Source organism: Oryzias latipes, chromosome 21 (assembly GCF_053564925.1).
Source record: "Oryzias latipes strain Hd-rR chromosome 21, Olatipes_Hd-rR_3.1".
Lineage (NCBI taxonomy): Eukaryota > Metazoa > Chordata > Actinopteri > Beloniformes > Adrianichthyidae > Oryzias > Oryzias latipes.
Window position 1 is genome coordinate 9,340,886 of NC_136257.1, and position 27,115 is coordinate 9,368,000.

The 27,115-nt window shown below is 38.2% G+C and overlaps 1 protein-coding gene across 1 annotated transcript in view; it reads right to left on the minus strand.

The window, feature by feature from the left end:
• The window catches only part of clybl (citrate lyase beta like), a 63,822-nt gene extending 41,758 nt beyond the window's left edge, over positions 1 to 22,064 (minus strand). The window contains exon 1 of the mRNA XM_004081449.5: positions 21,910 to 22,064. Within this exon, the coding sequence (XP_004081497.2) occupies positions 21,910 to 22,010 (101 nt within the window). The 5' untranslated portion in view covers positions 22,011 to 22,064. The remainder of the gene's footprint in view (positions 1 to 21,909) is intronic.
• Positions 22,065 to 27,115: the final 5,051 nt, after the last annotated feature.

Consider the following 27,115-nt stretch of genomic DNA (forward strand, 5'->3'; position numbering starts at 1 on the left):
ATTTCTTCACCCAAGAGAGTGGGAGAGTGGATTTATATCTTTCTGATTCGGCCATTTCCAATGAATATACATTGCAGTCAACTAAACACTTTACTCTTAACTTCCATCCATGCCCTGTCCCCTTTTCAGTCTAATTAGTTTGGCTTTTATGCCTTAATCTACACAATGAGGACAAAGTCACGGCAGTTATCTCTCGCAACCAAAGCCGGCGTACCTGTAATCCTCAAACGCGCTGGCTTTCTCTCAGCACACAATGCTCTTTATGTGCCGCTGAAATCCCACCTTCAGGAATTAGGCAAACCCACTTCCTTTTTAAAGGTATGGAGACATCTTAATGACTCAGGGTGGAAAAAATCTAAAAATGATATCCCATCACACCCTGTTCAGCTCCCTCTGTTGACGTCTGTCACAAACAGAACAATGTCATATTTCCTCTCCTCAGAGAATTATGTAGACGCAACTGTCATTTGGTTAATTCAGATCTATGGTTAAAGCCAACAGTAAATGTGGCATACCAAACGTTAGACAACAATTTAGAAAAACAGATCAATAAATTCATCATTAAAACGTAATAAAGGGGGAGGTCAAAAAGGTCAACCAAGTCGCTCAATTTAAGGAGGGCACAAGGGGGTTAGCTTTTAACTTAGCATTTTTATTGACTCTGGCAAAACAAAATGAACGGGCTCTGTAGGATTGTGCTCTCTGCATTGGTCATTGAGGCCCTCAGAGCCCCATTGTAGTCACTTTGAAGAGAATGAAAGGAAACCCCACTGGTGGAAATGCAGTGGAACAGCCCCACAACAGGCCACAACTGTTCCCTTATGCATGAAAGGCAGGGACATAAAAGACAAGATGGACTTCTGAGGTAGAGCCAAAAACAAAGGCAACAAAAGTGCTGATCACGAGGGGATGACACGACTCGTCTCAGCAGAAAGAGCAGGGAAAAAAGGGGCAGGCGACAATAGCACTCTCAGCCAAATGACATGTTGAAGAATTGAAAAATCCACACAAGAAGTGTCTTTTCAATTCCCTAAACCCACAAGAGTTGAGTGACTGTCGGCTGGACCCCGGTCAGATTGAGGGACGGGTGGGCTTCAAAACAGCCCGCAGGTTTTCACTCTCTAAATTTCTTTCCCCAAGTCCTCTGCTGTTTTGGCAAACAACTTGGCAACAACAGAGACAGACTGGGGCGATGGCTTTAGTCTGCACAAACCAAACCAAAAACCAAACCAAACCTAATCAAAACATGGTGGGTTTCACTCCCGCAGCTTCCGTTTTGATCTATCGGCTGTCTGAGGTTCTGATCTGTTTCTGTTTGTGGGTAATGCACAATTATGCTGCTGGCTGGGCCTCCATGGAAACGGTCTGACGAACAAAACTATGTTTGCTCCCTTGTAAAATACATCCTTGTGTTTATAAAGCCGCTGATTTTCGGGCCGGGTTTCATCAGTCGGACTCAATTTTTTGTCAATTAAAATTCTTCTAGAATATTTTTTTCTCTTTAAGGAACTAAATACCCTTGGATAATAAATAGATTTGTGATTCAATTTAAAGTTATTTTGAAGCACTCATAGAAATGTTTTAGCTATGCAATCGGATGACGTGAAAAATAAAATAAAGTTACGACAAATTAATTTGAATTGTAGTTTAATTCAACTGCTGACATCAATACATGTGAAATATATACATATAGCAAAATGTTATTTGGCAAATAAAGTGGATTTCTTAAAGATCAATGACTTGTTGAAACAAGCTCTTAACAGGCTTCCACAGGTTAAGGCCTCTTCTAAAGTAGCCTGGGGCCTATCCCACAATTCTTCACACACACCCATGCGCCCTTTCACTGACCATCACCCGGTCTGATTAATGGATCGATGTGTGAATTGATTAGTGAAGAAGAGGTGGGAATAGTAACATAGGTCAAACGTCAATAATGTCCCTCCAACAAAAGGTGGAAGACGTAAAATCTACTCGTGATAGCCTGCAGCCAGACCTCTACCCATCAAAGCCCTGGCAGAGCTAACATAAAGGCCCCAGCACATTCTCTAGCCTACCCTGCCCTCCCTTTACACCACTCCTTTTCTCTTGGTAATGCTGTCCGTTAAAGTGGCAGGAACCATTCTGGGAGCTGCTTGTCAACTCACCTTCATAAAACAAGCCGTAAAGCAGCAAATAACAGGCTTATATGGCTTCATTATGCTGCCTATGCAGGATCACAGCCCTGGGCTGAGGGGTGAGGGGTCTGTGCTGGTTGCGAAAGGGGTAGAGAGAGCGTTGGCAAGAAAAAAACATTGTTTTCGCCAAGATTTGTTGTCACATCAGCTGTCATCATGTCCATATTTACTAAGGATAGGGGGCCACTTGACCTCTTCAACTCTCTCCACCCTGCAATACTAGACTACAAAGCAAAGCACACTTGAAGAAGCTGTGGCGGTCATTCTCAGTCTTCGACAAACTACTCCAACATATACCTTTTAATTCTTAATTAGAAATACCATATTTAAAGGTATTTGACAAAACCCCACTTTACCCCAACCCAAGCAGAGTGTATCTGAACAGTAATAGGCAGGAGATGGGGAGAACAGAGGCAGATGGACTTTGCATCTGTGACTGTAAACCTTTGGCCCCAGCAGGGCTGGACATGAGAGAATTTCTCATTTATTACATGCAAATATCTCTGGCCTGCTTCTCAACCTGACAAGAGGCACCACATTACAGTAAATGTCTCAGGTTGTGCCTCTGAACATCTATGCTGTCTTTTGTTTCCAGAATCAGACATGGATGTCTGGCAAAGAAGTCTAAATCAGTAGGTGGAGCAGCAAGAATGAGCACTTATGCATCGATCTGTGTCTGGTTCGTTTAAAGCCTGGGTGCCTGGTCTTTAAATAGAAATCAAAATGAGAGTTGTGGTTTTGGCAAGGATACAGTTTAAAATGTTTTTTTAAAGCAACATTTGTAACTACTTGTGATGAAATGTAATAACTCGATTCTAAAAAACAAAACAAAAATTAGTAGGGACTTGTTAATGTTCCGATTTGCGGACATAACAACAAATAGTCTCCTGAAATTAGCAAGTCAAATATTCAGTGTGGAGGGCTGGTGGAACATCTGGTGGACAGGCCTAACCAGGTAAGTCTCCTTGTATGAGCCTATCTGTCATCGGCACAACTGCACTCATGTTAACAACAGCTACATTATTATTATGTAGATATTTCAACTGCATGCTCTAAAAACCTTTTTTCCTTCTTATGGATGGTAATTTGGTTGAGAAATCCTGAGCACGGGAGGATAGAGGCAAAGGAGAGTTGGGGAACCTTTTACTATGATTTTTGTCACCAAAAATGATTCACATAAAGAAAGAAATCAGTGTGTGTTGGTTTCTAACCAACCAACTGAAAAAAAAACTATCATTCACAGGACCATCTTTCACTAAATAAGACCCTCATAGGTCAACAAATCCATCTCCCAATGCTTCTGGCAGTAAGATGTATACTGTGACCCCATAGCCACATGATCACACACCAGTCAGATAACCCAAATAGGCCTACTGGGACACACACCCTGAAAGGAAAAACTACATAAGGTTGGCAAAGGTTCCAAGTTTTTTTTTTCCCTTCTACACTCACACACAAACAGAGTTTCCATTTCATACTTCCATACGTTTGGACTGTGGCCAGAGGGCATCAAACATGTCACCATTGAACCATATGGACTCATATTTGAGCCTAATCTAAAAACACTGCAGCATGCAGACACATATTCTAGCCTGCCTGCAAATACTAGTATGAGGACAGCTAAACAGCGTTGCCATCTTGAGCCTCCTGGACAACTGGGACCAGCTGACGCTGTGGAGTCAGAATGCATTAGGACTTGCAAGGTGGTTTGCACTTCTCCTCTCTATTACATAACTCGCAATGAGACAGATTACCAGCAATCATTCCAAAAAGTAAAACACGTTTTAAAAACTGCAGTACCTTCAGTTTACATACAGCATCACGTACATGAAGATTACACATGCACCCATAAAGCATGTTCAATTAATTAAACAGCTATAACTGCTTAATAACCAGTTATAATTGTTTAATTAAGCAGTTAGAACTCCTGAGAGAATGTCTTGAATAATCTTTAGAGAAAGTCCTGGGAGACAAAACTGAATGGAAGCCAAACAAAGGCTGGAATAGGGATCAGATGATTTGGCACCCGTTAAGTCTATGAGAGCAAACAATAAATGCGCAAACACACGAACGACTGAATGTGAACACATCATAAACAATTTCTTGAAAAAGTACTAATGACTATTGGGATCTCTGGCCGCTTCATTGCCCATCCGGGCCTAGACAAAAATAAACCAGAGCACATCTTTTTACAATTTATAGGGAAATTTGAAGGACAGGTTTGGTGGGAAAATCCACTGGGAAGACCAGAACATACTTACTAAGGTGTTGCATGACTTACGATTGGATCTCTGTTGAAACTAAATTAATGAAAAAAGAAAAACAGGATGGTAAAAAGGGGACATCTGTGAGGCATGATGTGTCATGAGCGAGCATAGGCACTTTTGGATCACAGTCCATTTAATTAATCTCCCTTTCTGCAACCCCACCAAACACACATAAGCACACCAGACCCTGTACAGCTTCCCTGTAAGATGCCTGTGCCCCCAAGTGGTTGGACAGAATAACTACAGAACAACTGCATAGGTTCTCCTCTGTTGGAGTTTGTATTTTGTCTTTGAAAAGTTCAATAGTAAAAAAATAAAAATAAAAAAAAACTGCATAAGTACTAACTTTGCGTCAATGGCCATTATGCTGTTTTATTTTTGTATCTTACCACTATAACCAGTTTAGCTTTTTTTAATGCAGGCAAAACTGGACACATCCTAATAAGGTAAATATATTACTTAAAATGACAGTATTTGTAACTTGGTGTTAGTTTTTTCTTTGAATAAAATCTGTAGATAAATAATCATTTCTTTTTATCAGTAGTAAATAGTCAGACTTTTTAAAAGAGTAATTTTAAGTTATAAAGCTGATGCTCCCCATAGTGTTGAAATGGCAGACGCTCCATTCTTTTACCCAACAGGGATGCCTTTTGCCCTCAACTTCTGCCCAGCCCCAAGCCTTTAATTAAGACTGGCTTAGGCCTGACTGATCCTGACACACCAGGAAGTTTCTTGAAAATCTGACGGCCAAAACCATGGAAGTATTATACAGCCCCCCAATCCCTACATCCCGTAGCCCCTCCCAAAACTCCCACATAAAAAAGACTGTAAGCTGAAAGCCCTTCTGTTCCATGGGACCAGGCATTATTAATGATGCACATCTATTTTGAATTACACTTACCAACAAAATCATTATTTTTCTATTATTATTTCTTAATGTATGATGTCAATATGTTTTTCTCTAGACAGAAAAATAAAAAACATATTGAAATTAGGTCAAGAAAGACCACTTCTAGTGATTAATGTTTTTTACACCATTTAAAATCTGTGCTTTTATACTATTAATATTTGTTATAGATATTTTAGACCTAAATTATTGAATAAGATAAGATTTATCAAAAAAATATTTACTAGATAATACACTTGGTTCTTAATGAGCAGACACTTCTAAAAGAAAAGCATTCACTGCAACATAAATTAATTGTCAATAAATAAAATAAGTAATTATGTTACAAGTGACAAAAAAATTATATTTAGTTTGCCGCATATTAAAAATCACAAATACATGCATACAATGGCACCCCTAGACCTTATAAATACTAAATGTTCTGGGTACTACCAGTTTTAAAAGGTTCATACGACTCAAAGTGAAATAAGTTATTAGATTCAGATGTGTATTTAAACTGCATTAATGTTCCTGTTAATCTACAAAACAAAAAACATTTTTTTTACCGTTTAGATCAAATTTTGCCAAAAAGAAAAAAACCTCACTAGAGTTTCCAGAGCAATGGAAATCAAGCGAACAAATGTCTGCCTACAGTGTGTAGTGATAGTGATGATGCATCAAACCCACGTCAACTATTGACTGCATTAGCAGATAAAAAAAGAATAGAAAAACACAAACCCAGCCACATTGTGGAAAGTGACAGTGAAAGAGCAAGACCCTAGCTTGGCCTACTGCACCATAAAGGGTGTGGGTGTAAGTGAGGGCGGACAATAACCCAAGCCCCTTCCTTCCCTTACTGGGAGGATCATGGAAACTAAAGCCACAGAAACAATTTCACTTTGTTCACGACTCTGGTAAGTTTGTGTCAGATCAGATTTTATTTTGAATTGAAGATTATAATGGCTACTGATGAAGTTGAACTTTTTACCAAAAGAAACCATTTCGGTATTGATTAGTTCCAGGAAATGTTCTTCTTTTACCTTAAAGACACGCTCAGATGAAAAATGTGTTTTTAACATGTTCTTGTTGCATTTTTCTCACAATGAAGGGAGATAATGAAGCAGAAAAGTGCATTTTTGAGTACTTCTCTACCCATATTGATGTGAATCAGGAGCAGACAAAAGATTTCTGTTGGAAAAAGCCTGTAGCTGTGACGTAGAACCTATATCAGGAAGCCATAAACTCCCTGCTTCGCTCCATTATGATGCGTTCACTTGTATATATGACCGGATCTATGTACGTCTTTGTTTTCTTCATTCAAGCTGGTATCTGGTTCAAAACTTTACGGCTAGATGGCTCCAATATTGCTCGCCATTTTTGTTGCATCTCTCATGTTAGGTTGGGGTTGTGAGTGGCTCTAAGCTAGCGAGATAGCATATAAACAGATGAATGATGGCAAGGGGCAGGCCTACTCTGCACCAACAATTCAGAGGTGAATTACTAATGATCTACTGTCGCTCTGCAGAAACTATATCCTGGAAAACAATAATGGTTTTTAGATTTGGGCTAAAAATGTTATCATCATAATGAAAAGACCACTGCTAACACTTTTAAAATAGATCAAAAGATGATTGGAGTGGAACTTCAACAGGAGCCATATCATTTAGACTTAAGTCAAACTGATTTACTGTCCAATTTGGTTTTTCAAATCTAGTTAAACTCTTGGTAAGGATAATAGTAGGAGAAAAAGCATACCTTATTTGTGTCAACATCAGCTTTGATCTGCTGCATCATTACATTAATCAGTGACGCAAACTTCAGATGAATGACTCATTCGCTGCTCAACTGTTGAAGCTCCTTTTAAGATGCTTTTTAATTAAGAAAAGTCCATATAAACTCGGACTGAACAGGCGGAAAAAAATCAAAAACAGAATTAAAAAAATGGTCTCTTTAGTTTACCAATACTCTTGTCATTGCTAAATATTCAATCTGCATTCACACTGTTACCAAACATTACCAAGATTTAAAATCAGGCAGAGCAGAATATAATGGTTTGATCAACAGGTGATCTTTCACACTTAAATGGAGCAGACTCTATGCAAGAACACTGATCCAGAACAACACTTTTAATATGTCTCTGTTGCTTGCCAGGTTACAGATGTGTGTTTGCACCCCCAAATTAAACATCTGGAAATATTTAAGTTTTATAGCTAAAACTTTTTTGGGAACAAATACTTAAGACCATCCATTATTCGCAGCAGTAGCCAGGCAAATCTTAAGAATTACTGAAAACATTCAGATAACATGGAAAGTTCCATGAAGCTAAAAGAAACCAGTTAAAGAAAGGGACACGGAAGACTATTTAAAATTACCACAAGGCAAACAAATTTACAAGATGTGCTTTATTAATCATCAATTTTTTACGCAAGTGTGTAGTAGATTCTGAAATCTCCCAGTGATAAAGGAAAAAATGTATATTTATATTTAGAAATCTCTATTAAACTGCTCCAAAGTTTAAAAATATCAAAGGTTTAAATACATATATGTTAAGATATAAGGTAATAAACAAACAAACATGTAGGGCCAAACTAGACAACCTAATAGAGCTTTTCAAAATCTGCTTGTTTTGTTTTTTTTAAACAACAACATAATTTCATAAAAAAGACTTATCTTATATATATTGTTGTTGATTGGGTACCTCCCCTTTACTAGGTTGGAGTATACCATGTCAAAACTAAACTTAATTAACTTAAAATTAAACTGTACAGCATTTTGTTTGTTCACTTACAGCAGCTGCACATGCCTACATGTTCATGTAAAAGACTATAAAAGATGGCTGGTAATCAGTGGGTGGGGCTACTCACAATGGTCACCCTTTCAGGCCTCCAATGGTTAAGACCCAGCAAAACCGGCGTAAAAATTAATAATGAGTGAATTTTATTTTCTCCCCCTAAAAGCTTCATCTAATGTGCTCTATGTGGGCTTCATCTGAAAATTTCAGAGCCCCGATCCCTTATCACCAGTGAACACAACATTCAAACTTAGTCAGAAACACCTCAGATTGGTACATTATTGAAATCCAAACAGTAAGGCTGGATTCTGGATACAGGAAGTCATTAGGAATGAGCCGTTTACAGTCAGTGAAAGGTTTCCTGAACTGTGCAGAAAGGGTGTTGGCACATTGTTCCTGGAAATGGCTGCTGATTGACACAGGCAATAATAGCTGCTGTAGTACCTACAGTTTTGACTGGACTGGAGCGTAACGATCAAAGTGTGTCCATGGTGTGCAAAATCAAAATAACTGCAAGTACATCAACAACAAGGCAAGGACTCTTAGTCATCATTAAGAGACCAGGTGGAATCTTTCAAAACTTAGAGAAGAAACGACGACCAAGATTTGGTCTTTTCTTTAAGTCTTATAGTAAAGCTGGACTTCAAAGGAGCTTAAAAGCACTACATTCTTCTGAAAGAAAACAGTAATGGAAACCGGATGCACAGTCATCCAGCGGACTAGGACAACACTGAATGAGGACTGAATAGCTTTGAATTTTGGTTTGCAAAGGTTCATGGACAGGTATAGGCCTCTTCAATTTCCCCAACAATTTCCTTCCTGAAAAGTAATGGAATGCTGTGTCAGGAGACCGGGTTGAATAAAAAAGCATTTGCTTTTCAAATGTGACTGAAATTACAATTGCTTGAAGTCTCTTGAGCCATTTAAAAGCTAACTCCTTTAACTCCAAAGTTGGATTGTAACAAGACGAGCAAGAAAAACAAAAGTAAATATTGATATTTTAGCAATAATTTCCATAAAATACGTTGTAGTGGGGCCGTAGGTGTTTTAAAGAAACAATAGAGAAAGAAATCAAAGAATAACAAACTCACTAACTGGTCATTTTTGATTTTGCCTAAAAATGGCATAATCATAATTAGAAGACCACTTAGAAAACCTACTTTATCTATAATGGTTTGATATTTGTTTTCTATGAGTTTGTTGAAGTTTGATCCTTCTAGAGCTAATTCTTTACATGCCAAATTAGCGCAGGCCCTACATAGCAGCTTTTGCGGCAGCCTCAACACAGAAGATAAAGAGCTATATTTAAGTATTTGATCATTTTTCTTCATATCTCCTGCAGATTTTTCCTTCCATTTAGTTTTTTGTGGCTTAATCCTATGCAAAATCCTCACTTGGACTGCGGCTTTATCCTGTATTTTCCAATTATCACCTTTTAAAGGCCAGCTGGGTGCATTCCAACCCATCGGGGGGCAATTCCTTTTGCATGTCTCGCAGACAAAGTCAGGCCAAGAAACTTTAATGCTTACCTTTATAACAGACAATTTTAGAAGTATGTCATGGATGCATCAGCGCGACTTCAGACTGCTTTTTTAAACTTTGAATTCTCAAACAAATCAATTAAAATCTCCAGTGAATTAGGCAATATTTATAAATTCAGCTCATTATGCTGATTTATTCTTCTTACCCTTTTTCATTTACCTGATTCGTAGGCAGTTGGAGAAGTATTAACATCTGATTTATTTCAATTTTTATTCTTGTAGAAACCTCTACCAAAAATTGCCCTCTACCAAAATAATGAGTGTGTATTCACCCTGTGTGAACGTGTTCTCTTTGGATGGATAGTGTGGAATAAACAGTTTCATTTGCTTTGCACATTAATAGGCAGCATCTTCTCTGCCTTTAGGCTCCCTTTCCTAACAGTGGGGTTTTTCCACCAGTGTAAATTTGTATTTGATTTCCCTTTACCCCGCTTTTTTCAGGACTGCATATAGTGGCATTTAACGGCGAGTTAATTTTCATGTTTGGTTATATCCTGCTGAGGTGTGATGCTGGTGGTGCATAATCAAGATCTGTTACGTTACGTATGAGTAAATAGACCTTGTGGGCATTTACATGGCAAAGATCTGTAGCCGAGTGCTAAAAACTGGAGGCATATAAGGGTCAGCGGTCGACAGACGCAGCAATACAAATGGAAATCAACCACAAATGAGTAAATCTACTATCTAATATAAAGGTATGGGAATTAAAATAACCGCTACACCAAATAGTGCAGATGTGGGAGGGTTGATAATGCACACATCTCTGGCCACAGGACAAGACAACCAAACCCGCTGCTCGGACACCAGCAGCCCCTAACATGGTGTGTCTAATGCTTCTATTTAGTGTTTGAGGTGCAGCGGCGCGTGGCCGGAGGTTTTTGGGAGGGGAGCGGGGATAGCACCTAACCTGACAGCTGTGCCCAAACTGAAGACAAAAGCACGGGGAAGTCCCGCATCAGCGAAGATGGGACTCAACGACATGCCAATTTGCTTGTAGTCTGGCCTAAACCATTGTGTCATTTTGCACACCATGCACCATTGATGGTGAAAATGATCAGAAAGCAAACATCACATTTAGATTATAATGTATCAAAATGAAAGATCCATTTGGATCAAAAGCAGAAACATAAACCCCAGAGCCTTAACATGTTGTCTTTTAAACACTCAGAACGTAGACCTGCCTTTGATAATCAATCTTTCGTTGTAGTTTATTTGTAGTCCTTTGATAGGAAAGTCTCTTTGTCAATCGCTGAACATCAAAGATAAACTAACTTACTATGCTGCTCCTGTTTGCACGTCCACATCTGTGTTTTAACAGCACAGAGCAAAAAGGTTTTCATCTAAGGATTTAAAGATAGCAGGTAGTCAAATAAACAAGTCATGTACCAAAAACATGTTTTGTCTTAAAATATACCCAAAGGAGGAATGAAAGCTCAATTTTTGCCATGTTTCACAACACCGGACATTTAAAACGACAAAATCTTGGATCGAACATATTATGCAAACAAAGATCAATTTGTAGGTTTAACTAAGATTAGGAAATTAGGTACATTTTCAACTCTTTGCTTCCTGGACATGTTTGTATTAGCAAGTATCAAGGATGAAATGTGGGAGACTTTTTTTTCAAACCTATAAAAGCCCTTTTCAATATCAATGGAGCAATAGTTATGGGTAAAGAATTGTATCTCAAATAAGGAAAAAATATCTGCCCTGACAACAATTTGCTTTGACTTTTATACCATTAGAAAGATAAAAAATGTTTTGTTTTTTTATTCACTACTCCTATTAGAAGTTTTGTGAGTTAAAATATGTACAATGGTCTTGTGTGTTCGAATAATTGACTATGTAAGAAAACGGAACCAAGTGAGTTTCACGTCAACTGAAGAAAACGATTTGCTTCCGGCTCCAACAAAATTAAGCCAATTTAGGCGACATTTTTTCTCAGAAAAGACATCGCCATATTGGAACCAGAAATCATAAATAACTGCGATTGGTCCAAGTCTGTCTGAGTCATTGTTTCTATGGCAACCACTCTCGCCACTTAGGAGTGAGTTGAAAGTCCCCACCCACACCATTGAAAGCGGGTTTGGGAGAATCTGTCAATAAAACGTTCCACACGAGACCACATGCTTTTATTGAGGCTTCTGATTGGCCAGTTTATAACTTGAATAACCTGGACTACAGAAAAAAATAAACACGCATAAAAAAAGAGGATTATCAAGATTATGTTAAAAAAGGTCTAAAAGCAAGAATGGTTATTTGACAAATATAATGATTGAGTAATAGCTCTTTATTACTTTATAATAGTCCATGGGATTTTGCCTGCTTGGAGCTAGAGGTACAGAAACTAATAATTGAATATCTCAAGAGATACTACTAAATTTGTTTTACCTTCATAACCATATACAACCACACTTTCAACTACATTTTTAATAGTCACACATAATTTATTCAGCTTTATTTTATTTTCAAAAAGCTAAGAAAACATTGTGTGTATAGTTGAAATTTAGAGGCATTTGCTTGAAATAATTTAAACTTGGAACTTTGCTTGCAGCAGCTTGAACAAGTGTTAGACACATTCCGGAAATACGTTAAAAATAGTCAAACCCTTTGATTGTTGTCACTACAACTTTACATTTCCTAACTGCATGTGTTTTGTCTCTGTCTGTAGAGAAACAGCTTCACATAAACCAAAATCAAAATGCAAACAAGAAGTCCATAAAGATAAATAAGACTTACAAACCGACTCCAATGACAATTTGTGTTTTTGATCTTTTTAACATGTTCTTGTGACATTTTGCTCATGATGGCATACATAATAAATAAAGAAAATAAAGATCAAAATTGCATTTCTTAGTATTTCTTTAATCAAATCGTTGTGAATCAGGAGCAGACAAAAGCTCTAGGGGTTGTGTAGAAGCTACAGCAAGCCTCAAGCTTCATGCTCTGCTCCATTCTGATGCATCAACTTGTTAACGATAAAATCCATTTACAATTTTGTTTTCCTTATCTGTGCTGGCATCTGGCTCAAAACTTCACACCTGGGTAGCTCCAATATTGCTCACCATTTTGTTGCATAGGTTGTGAGTGGCTGTAAGCTAGCAGGAGAGTGTAAACAGATGGATGATAAGAAGAACTCAGAGGTGAATTTCTAATGAAATCCTGCCACTTTGAAAAAACTATGGCCTGAAAAAGATCACGTTTTTCTGATCTTGCCAAAAAATGGCACAATCATAATGAAAAGACCACTGGGAACACTTTTACAATAGATCAAAATATGATCGGAGTGGACCTTTTAAATACGGTGTTTTGAGTGTTAAAAAAAGAAAAAGAAAAAAAACGTGCAACAAACTCAGTTACAAAGTCAAAGTTTGTCAATCAATCATTCTAATTATAACATTTTCAAAAGAGGGAAAATAAAATGCAGGCAATCAAATTTGAAAGAAATAATTGTCAAAGTCAAAGAAAAACACATAAAGTAGAGTTTTTGGCATCTCACAAAGAGTTAACAGTCAAGACTCACCGCTGAACAATAGTGAAGGCATGTTACATTAGCTAATGGCTGATTCAAACAAAGACCTCTGAGTTATCTCATGCTTTTACATGTTTCAAATTATAAAAAAAGTGGGCTGTATGTATTGTTTGCATTTTTAATTTAACAAAAAATTATAATCATTTCACATTTGAAAGGTAAAGGTTCTTCTCTGGTAAAAACAAAACAAAAAACAGGCAGGCCCAGGACATGAAAGTGACTGTCCTTGGAAGAAATGAGTGCACACATCATCTTGTTGTGCCAGGGAGTTCTGTAGTAAAATCCCTGGCCGTGGGCCTCGTAGTAAACTTTGATGGAATCACAAAGCCGGGCTGGAGAGCTGTCCTGGCACAAGGATGTGGGTCACGGTCCTCTGTCCTCTCCCTCACCCCGGCACTAGATCCGAAACCTTGATGAGATTAGCCGGAAAGGCAGGCTCTCGCTGGTGGTAAACACAAACACCAGCGGTTACGTGAATTTTAAAGTCCGATCCCTTCACACTTCAGCTTAGATCCCCTGGCACAGGGGTCACAAGGAGGTCAGCATTATGACTGTGCTGAAATTTGAAACGTATAAAGAAAGGCTCCCTTCATCTTAGCCTGTAAAGGGATGGAAAAACACAACTGTCCTATGCTGACAACACAGTTTTTGGTGAATGCCTAATGACAGAGCTAGCCCCTTCTGGGAATGCAAACTTTGAAGCTGGCCAACCTTATCCATACCTAGCGGCAACAACAAGCCAAAAACATTTGGATTTCCTCTGAGTGACTAACTTTTAAGGATTAGTCGAGCACATTCAACAATGGATGGAGTCCTTTGTTAAATATCGCTGTTAGAAATGATATTAAGCAGGTTGGAATGCCAGGGTAAATCACTCATTCAGCAGCAGCCAGGGAAAAATGCCTCCTTAAGGAGGAGGGGGTGGCTTTTACATAGCCGAGCGCTTTGATTACTACCCCATCTTAAAACTACATCCGATGAGTAAAGACATGCGCTAGTCCTCCCCCACATTTACTGGGCAAGTTGCCCTCCCGGGTTCCTGTAAATAAGTGACGTCATGGCGCTTAATGATGCCCAGACTAAACTTGGCAAATGTTTGGAAAAAAATGAAGAACGAGTGTTACACACTGCTGACCGTGCATTTGAGCTGCAAGGACCATCTCGATTCTCTGTCCCATCAGCAACAAATACTTTCAGATGAAAAACGTGATAAAAGGAAAGCTTTGTGTACAGTTAGGCGTGATGCAGACAGGTAGTGACAGTTGTTTCCAGTTGCTACATTTAAAAGGGCCTATCATAAAGCCTGGCAAGAGGAAACAGGATAAGCGCTTGAGCCAAGGCAGTAAAAAGCTCTCTGGGAACTTGAAAGCCGCACAAATGAAGTCTGTGTCTGCCATCTGGAAACAATAAACAAACAAAACCAAGCATCCAAGCAAACACCACGAGTGACAGAGGGGGAGAAAGACAGAAGGAGACAAACAGAGCAAGGGACACAGAAATGGAATCAGACATTAAGGGCTTGAAAGTGTGAATGAATGACAAGTACAGAAGAGTATCAGTGTTAAAAATGTGTGCGGCGGGCATCATTAGCAGACACTGGTGGGAGGACTGCGGCAGAGACAACCCTTTGTATAAAGCATTCTTTGATGCTAAGGAGATGGCCCCGCTGCTTGAATGTGTGTGGTATTACTGAAACCTGGTTCTAATGAAGTGCACCGCTAACAGGATGCTGCCTGTCTGCAACTTGTGTTGCTGCCAGATCCGTGATAAGTTATCAATGAGCTCCCACATTCAGCAAATTATCAAAGGGAACTCGCCACGTCTCTGCTCTGTGATCAGCTTTATCAAATAGAAATGATCTTGAAGAGCTTAAAAAGATGGAGCCTCGTCTGCTTTGGTCTCTTCATACATTTAATGGAACTCAAACATTACATAACGCTTCACTTCTGCCAGCATCAAATGTCAAAGGTTCTGACAGTAATGTGTTTTTCTTAAAACAACATATACTTAACAGTAAAATCAAGGTTTTTCCGCTTTAAATAGTAGAATTTATATGGTCTTATAGTTTCTTAAACACTTGTGAGTGTAACCCTTGTGCTATCCTAAGCACTTTAACATTGGGAGTTGGGTCATCTAGACCCACTAGACAGTGCGTTGAACCTTTTTTCTTCAATGATTTGTGATCTTCACTGGTGTTCATGGATTACATGAAATCTTCTCCACCTTTATCCACCTTTATTATGGTAGGAAGAACACGTCAATGTAAGGGTGGGGTCATCTAAGATAGCACAAGGGTTAAGATTCCAGGAGAAAATCCCAATCCACCTTCTTTTAGGTCAAACTGTCAACACTGACCCCAAGGGGTTAAACCCAGCAGTGCATCCTGTTGTTACTGCACAGCCAGGGCAGGCCTTACCAGTGCATTTACATTCTTTATTCACGCTAAGGGCAAAACAGTATTAGGGTATAAAGGAACAAATTTTAAAAAGAAAGAAAAAATGAACAGGCCACACATAGATGTATGCATAGAATCCATATGCATTAAGTTCCCCCTTCTGGACCTAGTTAACAGACTGCAATAAAAGCAGACCTCTTACTCATTACAGTGCTGTGTATCAGAGAGGAAATGCTGGGTAAATTACACCTCATAGTCCTGGAACTAGCAGACAATCACCATGGCAATAAGCCAGCCATTGTTGCAGAAAAAAAAACAAGGGACAAGACAACATCTTCCCCTTTAAACTCTCAAAACATCTACTTTTTTTGAGTGTAAGTCTACCAGTTGAAAAAGGCTGGCTTTATGGCACATTGGATAACGATCAAATATATTTTGTAAAGCTACTTAGATGAATATAACCAAACACTGTACTTTTCCTGTGAAATCTTAGAGTTTCATTGCAGCGCTTGTGCTGACACATGTGACCAAGCAAAAACAAAAAGAGTTTCCAACTTGTGTTGTCATAGAAAACAGACAGTATTTCCTCAGCTTCTCATCCTATCTGACCACCACGCTCAAATCCTTAACCACATAAACCACCCATTAGCCCAGTCCGCCCCGTGTTTCTCCAACAAATTTCTTTTGTTGCATTGTTCACACATTCCTCCCCGGCCATGTTTATACAGATGCAGTTCCATGTGCTCCACGGGGTCGTAAGAAGTCCTACACCAAAGACCAAGATGTGCCGTTGATCAAAGGCATTAGCCAGAGCAGAGTCACTTGTTTTATTTGGGCTTTTTTTTCTTCCCCTTCTTCTGTGGGGATACAGGTTAGCGTATCCATCTGTTGGCCTTATGGATCCACCTCAGCCTGTGCTGGAACAAGTGTAGGCCTTTCTTCCCTGCCATCTCTAACTGCTCCCTCAATCTTATTTACTCAGCTGGTCCTCACGCCAGTCGCCCGAGCTTTGTTTTCACACACTAACATGTGTTAACTTAATGCTCTGTAACACATTTCAAAGGCGAGCTTAGCTGGGTCAACAGCAGGTAATAGGGCGATATATTGATTCCTTGGCTCAGAAAAGTTTTAAGTGCAAAAGCATGAGGAAAAAAATCTACCCTTTTTTAGAACTGGTGGATTGAGGAACTAAAGTTAATGTTTTTACTTGTCTTTACCAAAATAAAAGACAATGGTGAGCTAAAGGTTTGAACTCAGACAAAGACAAGCAAAATAATGGCCTAGAGTGTTTGTTTCGGACAACCTGCTCATAGCTGCATATTTGGTTACACAATCACAAAGGTTGTTTGTTTATTTGATTGGATTATGGCCACACACCTTAAGCTGGGCTTCTACCACCAATCAATGAGGAAATGAGGTGTCAACACTGGTGTTTGCTCAACACTCATTTATTTTTTCTACCGGAAGCCAAATAAAGCTCAGCCACAGAGCAACAGATAAGTAAAGGAATTCTACTGTGGCTCTAAAGGGCAAAGCACACTAACAAATCACTCTGTTATGGTCGATTCTTGACCGTATCAAAGAAGACGAGAGACAAAGCCGGTATTAGCATGCACACAGCATTTTAACAACGCAAAAGCATATTAAAGATCACAACGACGATTAAAAAAGCAAAACAAATGACAAAAAAAACAACATAAAATTTTAGAAATCAAAACAAAATTCCAGAAACCAAAACACAATTTAAAAAAGATGAAACGTAATAAAATTGAAACATTTGGAAAACAAAAGTAATTTCCAGAAATCAAAATGAAATTTTAAAAAATGAAAACAATAGGAAACCAGAAAAGGTAGGTATTATTGGGCATCGCTGATGAGGGTGTTTGATATTTGACAGTTGAGTTTTTTTAAATGCGTCTTCAATGTCCGCATACTTCTTAAATTTTATGTTTAGTACGGAGTGTATCAAGTATTATTTTTTACAGAAACCAGAAAAAGTTCGGTACTATAGGACATCGTTGATTGGATGAAGATGTTTGTTCATCGTTTCAGCTGATATACAGGCATGAAGCAATAGTGGATACTAAGGCTGCACGATATGAGCAAAACTTGCGATGTGCGATATTAGTGATCAATATTGCGATAACGATATAATTTGCGGTATATAAACAAATAGCAAAACAACCAAAAACATCATTACCATCTCATTGCAACAGTTTAAAAAAATGATACACCAAATGACCCTTTTTGACGTAAGAGGCAAAAATCTAACATAAAAGGGCTCATCTGATTGGTCAACATCGGAAAAGGTCCATCCAATTGGTCAAATGCATAAATGGATTTATTTGATTCGTTAAATGCTTCAAGCTGCCATAGGATTGTATTAGCACATTTAAGGTAACCATTTATTGCGATTTTTGCTGACTTTTGCGATATGGATATTGCACTGCTTGATATTGCGATAACGATAAATTTGCGGTATATTGTGCAGGCTTAGTGGATACCATCATCCAATCAGAGATGTCTCAAATGTACCTACCTATTCCGGTTTTCTTCTTTTGTTTTGTTTTTTAATATTTCGTTTTGAATTCTGGAAATTACTTTTGCTTTCTAAAACGTTTCATTTTATTGTGTTTCACTTTTTTGGAATTGTGCTTTAGTTTCCAGAATTTAGTTTTGATTTATAAAATGTAATGGTTTTTAAACTATTTATTATTTGTTTTGCTTTTTTTAATTGCCGTTGTGATCTTTAATATGTTTTTTTGTTTAATGATTTGTTAGTGTGATTTGCACTTCATGGCCACTGTAGATTTCTCATCGAAGGTACATTTCTTTGGGTTACATTTTCACTTTCTTTGATCTTCAATCTCAATTTTAATTGTAAATGAGCCGATTAGCCTTTCAAATTACTGATCCATTTGAGATAATATGCAGCAGCAGCATTAGGAGAGCTCTGAATAACAATTAGCCTGTTTTGTTAAAGCATTAAAACTGTTGGATTTTCAAGCTGTGTCAATATGATCCAGGTAAAATAAAAAAACAGATAACAGAAAGACAGCAGGAAGCCTTTAAGACTTCCCATCAGCATGAAATGCCATCAAAATAAAAAAATCTGCACAGTAGCTGCCACTTAGTCAAACTGGGGCAATTGAAAATTCCTCTTCCAGTTAATGCCAAATGCCACTATATAAATTTTTGAACTTGACTGCCAAGTCTCTGCACTGCTTTCTGCCCAGTCTTCTAATTGAAAACGTTATAGGGGTGCATTACACTTAAGAGTTTTTATAAGCTGTGCTATAAAGCCCTTGCAGGCCCAGGGAAGGGGAAACTGCCCATTAACTTATAAGGTCCAGGCCTTGGCTCTTTTAATTGACAACCTCTAGGCTACTTTCATCACTTGTCGACTTCATGGCAGCAGTCAATGCTTCCTCCAGGATGCTGTTGCATCTTTGACACAAGGGTGTTTGTGACAAAGAGCAGTCTGCCGCCAATGCTAGGGTGAGAGCTTAAGGCTGTCTATAAAACAAGCCCACGCAGTGCTTTCTTAGTTCCAGCCGTTTGGAAGGGATACATTTAACCGTTTAAGAGCTGATTCTTAGAGGAAAAGTTGTTGAAATGAAATACATCCAATTAATAGTGTACACTTTTGTAGTCCATAATTGAAGGCATCGCGAGTGGATAGTTGGGATGGTCACTTCATACTCTATTCCAAGAACACCAGCTTTGCACGCCCGGCAATCCACGCTCCATAACTAAGTGCAACATGTCAAAAAGTAATGGGTTTGATGATCCTCTGATCTTCTTCCAGGTCAGCATCAATATAAAAACAACTACTGTTTTGTTTATAAGAGGTTTCTGACCCTTAATTCAGACAGAACACCTCATGTGTATATATAAATATATGTTGTTATTGATAGTTTTCTGTAAAAGACTAGGATTGGGTTAAAAGAAATTGATTAAAGTATTCCGTAATTGGAAAATCAATATCGTTTCATCATATTCATGAGCTGATTCACCTATAATTTTCCATTTTTGCTGCTCTTAGCTTGTTTTTAATTAATACATTTGTAATTTATTTAACAAAAGTTTCACTTCTGCTCAGTTTTTGTCATCGGCTATGTTTACAGTGTCTTCACACATCCCCTCCTCTTCCCTCTAAAATTGGTTTTGAATGGACACTTAGAACACCAATTATTACAGAACAGATTTTTATGAAGGAAAGCTTCAAAAGTGCAAGAATTGCTGGTCTCTATCTGTTCACATGCCTGTTTTTCTACGCCTCATTGTTAACATTACCTTGAAAAAGTTCTCAAACTTCCTGGTTTAGGCTTGTTGCAGGTCCGCAATACAATTTGATCCATAATATTATATTTGGGTGCTTTACGACTTCCACTGGTTTTGTGACAATGTAGTGAAAAGCACAAACCAGTCAGTAAGAATGATGATCATCATCAAAGTCAGTAATGTGCACTAAGCAGTCACTAATTAGAAACAGTTATGCTAATAAAAGGTAAAAAAAAAAAACATTTGGGTCTCTAGTCAATCAACATTTGTGTCCTCAGTAAATCAGATCCCTCAAAATAAAGATTTTCCTTAGCTGCTAAATAGGTCAAGTAAAAAAAAATTCTTCCCAGATTTTCTAACATAAAAAAGTCAAATAAAGAAGACAATAAAATATGTATTTTTAATGATGATTTTCAAATGTCCAAAATTGTTGATTATTGTTTAATTTTTCTGCAACCTCAATGGCTCAATAAATAAAAAACAGATTTAACAACTTGATAGAAAAAGGATTAAAAGATTATGTCTTTTTATTGGCCTACTGTCAAGGAATTTTTCCATTTTTAAATATCTTTACAAACATACGTGCTGTACAAACACTTTAACATACGAGCTATGTATAAACAACAACAAAAAACATTAAAACAATATTATTAATATTAAAAATAATATTATTCAAATTATTTTCAAACACTAAATGTAAAATAAGAAATATGTACATTATAATAAGGAAAAACACAACCATGTATGCACTTAAGCACAACTGAAGACTGTTTATTCTCTGCACATTTTTTTCCTGTCAAATCAAAACATAAATTTGGAAGTGACAGTTTTAAAAGGGAGGTCTGCTATTCTCTTTATAAGTGTAGGAGGAAATGTCTTTAAAGACTATATTTTTGTTGTAAGCGTGTTCCCAGTGGTCTTTTCATTATGATGATGCAGCTTTTAGGCAAAGCCAAAAACGCTGTGTCGTTTTCTAAAACATGGTTTCTGCAAAGTGGCAGTAGTTTATTAGAAAAGCACCTCCAAATTGTGGGTGGGACTATTGGAGCAGAGAAAGCCCCACCCCTTCCATTCATACATCTTGTTTACATGCTCTCCCACCAGCTTACAGTCCCTCACACCGCTAACCTAACATGTAAAAAAAAAAAAAGCGGTGAGCATTATTGGAGCTATCCAGCTGTCCAGTTTTGATCCAGATTTTCCAACAGCATTTTTCATCTTCACAATGATTAGAATAAAGAAATACTCAGAAATGCAAAATGAAGCTTAATTTTCACAATATTTGTCCTCTACTATCAGAAAAATACCACAACATGTTAAAAACACACTTTTTATCAGGGTCTTAAAAAGGAAAAAAATGTTTAAAAGGATTTAACTAACTAGCAGCGCAGTGGTGTGGGAGGAAGCCCCTTGGGTCATTTAACAGCCATCAGCTGACATCGGTGGATGCTGACCAGCATGGCTGTGTGGTTACTTTACTCTGCTCCTCTGCAGACAGACAGAGCTGCAAAATGCTGAGGCTGCTCGTCCAAACACTGATGATGGGAGCTTTATGTCTCGGTTTACTGTTTATAGGTTGACAAAGTTTTTTTTGCTGTTGCTGCAGCACAGCAAAAGATTAAGAATTTATTCAGTTTTTATCATTCCAACAGCATATTTTCAAGGGAATTTTTTTTGGCTATACCTTTTTTTTTAAGTTACAAATAAAATCATGTTAATTCTGCATGGGTCCCGTGTGATTTACTTTGTGCAATTTAAAGCGACAAAACAAATTATTTGCATACTAGCGTTTGCTGAGTTACAAACATTGCATTTTTTTTGTAAAGTAAAATAAATATACTGCAGAGAAATTTGATTTTAAACAACATCTCCTGACTGACTTGAGTGGAGAGCTAGCAAATAAAGTACAACATGACCGACAGCTAAAACCGCAACACTAAAGCAACGTCCGGTCCACGGTTTCAACAGTTTAGCCTGTAATGTTTTAAAGTAAACATGTACATAAAAAAGAAAATGTGTAAAAACACGGTTTGACTTACTGCAGAGCCAACTGTCTCACTGCTCCTGTCATGAGCGCCGCCATGTTTTCCGGTGACGATGGCAGCAGCGAGCAGCGATTGGCTTCCGGACTTCCTCCCATGTCCGAAATGAGTCGCGTGATTGGTCAAATTAGGATGGAGGCGGGGCCCGGACGTTCCTGACATGTGGAGAATGGTACATAGCAGGTGGTCAGAGATGTGTGAGAAAGGCGAGAAACTTGTAAAGAATAATAAATGTCCCCCCCAAAAAATGATATGAATAATACTAATAAATAAATAAATTGTTTTGTAATTTTATTTTTTGCTCGTGCTCTTTTGGAAGTAAAAAGGCAGATGTTCTACTATCCTGGAGAGCAAAAATGAGAAGGAGATTTGTTTGAGAAGCAGCCACCCCATCCATGCCTTGTCGGGCACAGCAGCAGTCAGCTGCCATAACCCTCAGTCAAGTTCAAATGTGGTGAACAAATGACATGGAGGGGTTTGTCATTGTTAAATCTGCATGACAAATGATTTATTTGTTTTTTCGTTTGTTGAATTAATATCTAATTAGAACTTTTGTTCAGGTGGGCTTGCTGTACAATTAAGTTATCAAAATGTGAAGAGTAATATGTAAGAAATTTAGCAATTAAAATAACCCAAGCAAGGTAACACTATAAATTTGTAGCTGGATTATTTTATATTTTAATGTAAAAATGTTAATAATTAATATAATTTACTTAATAAAAAGCAATATAAATAGATAAAACTAAATGAAAAAATGTCTTTATAATTACTATGAAATTTACATTACAAATCTTAGCTGACAACACCTGAGGCCTTTAATGTTCAAAACTTGACATGACTTTCTTTAGGGCAAATTTTAAAACCCATTAATGTCAAAAACTTGAAGGTTTCACATTTACCAAAAAGAGGGATATGTGTTAATCTTTTCTTACTCCAGTTAGGAATGCAATGGTGTAGGTAAATTCCTTTCATGGGTTACTTGGAAACTACTTCTTTCCTTCTCCTTCTGTTCATCGAACGCAATTGTTGTCTACTAATCCAGTTTTGATAGCATTTGGCACACTTTCTTTGGATCACAGCAAGATGCTCGACTTCCATTCTGGTCTCCCCTAGGAACCTCTGAGCTCGTGAAAGCAGCCGACACCAGGTTGGGCCAGGGCAGGGGGGTTCTCTGTGTTCTCATGAAGCACAAAAATGTATTTTCTGATTCATGTCACCCCCCCACCCCTGTCACATTTGTGCACACACTCACACAAACAGCAAAAAAAAACCTTCAAAAGCTCATCAGTCTGTCAGTCAATCTGAGATCCATTCTAATTGTTTGTTCATTCCTGTCCTTCTGTAGTGTTATTGAACATTGCCATCACCTAATGACCTCCATGTAAAGCAACAGAATGCAAAATATTATTTCAGTGGTGAAAGCTTTTTTTGCCTTGTCCCTCTTTGTACTCCCCCATCCAAATGGACAATGCATAACTAGGCCTTGATGCCTCAGAAGTCTGGGTTCATTAAAATCTTGAACGAGTGCCAAAGCTGTAGTTCGAGATAAAAGGAATATGAAAGGATAGCAAAATTTATGGATGGCAAGACACCACCTCACCCTGGCATTTATAATAAACAAATGGTTTCTGTTTCCAATTTAAATTTCTCATTATGCTGTGACTTTTGGAAAATGTGTTTTGATTTACCAACATTTTATCTGAAAAACTGTATAATTGATTAGATTTACATGGCTCTGATTTTGATGCTGATCGCCTGCCTTCCCCATCAACCCCCACCCGCAGTCCGAGCTCCCTACCAAAAAAAAAAAAAGAATGATCTGAACAGCTCCTGAGGCACATTAACATCATATAAAACAAAACTACATATCAAACACTTTTTAAATTTTTTTTTATCACAGAAATAATTGGTTTAAACCTGCATAAAAAATTAAAAAAAAAATCACCCCTTTGAAAGAAACTCCTGTGAGGGCACCAAAAAATGGTGAGGTAGACTTCACAGCCCAAGTGAGGATGGACATCAATGCAGTGTGCCAGCAATGGCTACATTAACCCATGGCTAAATCCCATCACACAAATGTCAGTGTATCCGTTATGAAACCATGACATTTAGATTCAAGGTCTCCATTGTGGTTTTAGAGGGAGCTGATGTTTTTTTCCATTCTTTGTATCCATCAAAACTGCACAGGGCCTCACAGCAAACTGTACTCCAAAACATAGAAAGGTTAAAGATCACAGGGGTTTATGTACCTTATTTCATTGCAAAAGGCTTACTTGTTATTATGGTCAAACCACAATCCTTTCATTTCACTGAGACAGTAGAACTGATTGATTTGTGTTCAACAATGTGTATTTGCAAAATATATAGTAAATGCTGCACAAAAAAACGGTAACATTTAAATATTATGGACACATGTTTTGTTTATAATAATAACAAAACATTTGGAAAAAAATAATTGTTGGGACATTAAAACTACTCTAAAACACAGTAAAAAAAAATGAAAATAAAAAAGAAAGATCTACTGATCAGGGCAAAATCTTTGTATAAATGTGGCAGAATTTGGCTTGCTCCTCAATTTACTCTAGACAACCTTTTCAAACATCACCAGCATCACCTCAGCACACCAGGATGAGCCCAAACTGACACCTCACGACCACTCATGAGTCATGTGTAATGAAGAACAAAAAACACATTCAATAACTGGACAATGTGTCATAAAGAGCTCATCTTAGGAGCACAACACCTATAAGCCACTATGCTGGGAATCACAAGATGTTTAATTATTGCCTCTTTGCATTAGTTTGAATTTCACCCCCTCGGGCATCAGTTTGGGGGGGCGGGTTAGGGTGCCAAGAGGTGGAGAAGCTGATGCAGATGGTGAAAAAAACAGGGGGAAAAAAAGTCATTACTGGGTCTCTTCCTCTTATTTCTTGCCTCTGCCTGCGGACTGCAGTCAAGATCAGGAATTTCAAATGATATCATGACAATTTCTCATGCTCTTCAAACCAGTGATGTTTTACCGACTCATTTGCTATGATACCTTGTTACGGATCCAGCTGTGAATCAGGGACGTTTCATGGGGCTAGAAGCATGCCACCCGCTGAGCCTGGCCAATGACCTGGAAGGCAATGGGGGATGCCAGTGCCTGCAGCATGTGCTGCACTGACAAAGCAGCAGGGCACCGTCAAAAACCCTCTCGTACAAACTTTGTAGATCACTCTGTTTTTACCAGATGAGTAAGCACTGATGCTGACTATTTTTTTCCCCCCTCTCCCTTAACACGAGATTCATGGATTTCCCTTCGCCCGTGTGTGACTGTGCTTGACACATAGCAAAAGCCTTGCCCGCAAGGGGAATAGTGTAGTGGTGGATCTGGGGTACAAGAGTGCATATAGCATGTGGCAGGGTCACTGCTCGGGTTAAGCAACAATTCAGTTGAGTGCCCTTGAAGTAAGGGCACTGTGTGTAGAAAAGACCAGCTCACTGGTTAAAAAGGCTTCGCAATCAGATTAAACTGTGGCCTTTGAACTAAAATTGCAACGGGCCCTCAACTGTTTCAGCACTGTTAGTTTAACACAAGCAAAACTGGAAAATTAAACATTTCACATCTTCAACCCCACAAGGAAACCTAATTGTTTTCGAGAGATTTATGCAGAAGCACACCGCTCTGCAATGTTGGGGCTTAATCCAATAAAACAGAGCAGCAACTAAATGCGTACCTTAATTTTTTGTATTCCTCAACAGGATTTTGCTGAAGCTTGGGGTGTTTGGGTTTCCAGATGAGAGCCCTCACGCAATCCGAGGCCTTGATGACTTCTGCATTACTAAAATGATGCTGCTCGGATTGATGGAGCCGAGGGTGTCAGAAGGCATTAGCTCTCACGGCACCAAAGCTGGTGGACAAGAGCCGACCGCGGCCCCTGACCCGATCCACCGGCAAGTTACTGAACCAGCAATGATGAGCAGAACCGGGAGAGTTGAGAAAAGCAGTGCAATAAAAAAATGCTGTAACCTGAAATTAAGGAGGGAGAAGTTGGAAAAAAGAAAAGAAAGGTATATCATAAAAACTATGGTGGCCCTGAAGTGCAAACCAAACCAGTTAAACACTCAACGCTAGATCACAAAAAAATAAAACAAAACGAAATTACAGAAACCAAAGCACAAATCCAAAAAACATCTTTATCCAATCAGCGATGTCCCATATTGTCTACCTTTTCCAACCCCTGTAAAAAAAGAAGACTTTTTTTTTTAAACGAGAGAAATTTCCAGAAATCCAAATTAAATGTTAAAAATGAAACAATCTGAGAAAAGGAAAAAGTAGGTAAAACTGGACATCACTGATTGGATGATGATGTTTGTCCATCATTTTAACCAAAGGTTTTTTAGCATAAAGCGATACTGGATACACTCCGTACTAATCATGAAACTTTTATTAGTATGCAGACATTAAAGACGCGTTTGAAAAAAATGCATCTTCAATGAAAAACGTCAAAACTCAAATGTCATCCTTCAATCAGTGACAACCCATGGTACCTACAATATCTGGTTTCTTATTGTGTGTTTTTTTACGTTTCATTTTGATTTGAGTAAATAACTAAAATCGAGTGTTTCTTTTTTTTGTGTAAAAATTAGAAAAAATTAAACTACACATATTTTAATGTAATTAGTAGATATTAACACTTTTTTCCCCATAAAGCTGCTCAGGATCTTCCTTAAAAGAAGACTAAGAACAATCAGAAATTGTAGAAGGAGGTATGAATAATCCCTCTTTACAGTAGCATGTCACACATTGACTGTGCTTAACCATGGCACAGTGGTTGTATTAAAAAATGACACTGCTGGAAGGAAAAGGGCCCTTAACAGTTCAGTGTTGACAGTGTGCGACTGAATCCTGGATGCAGCGTTGCAGCTCAAAGCTGCTCTGAATGTGGAGCTGTTATTTACCAGTAGAAACCAGCAGATGGACTCTGCATGCTCATTTATGTGCCGTACATCCCATCAGATCTGTGAAGTGATTTGAGTTTCTTCATTATTCATGTGGGTTGCGCCAGTTATTACCATTTTTCCATTGCGCTTTACCAGTGACACCAAGTTATTATGAAATCACACTTGGCCCAAGGCATCGCAGTGGACGGTGGTCACAATTGACTAGCTAGCATGGGCACACAGCAAAGCAGGAGACAAACACTGAACGCCACACAAG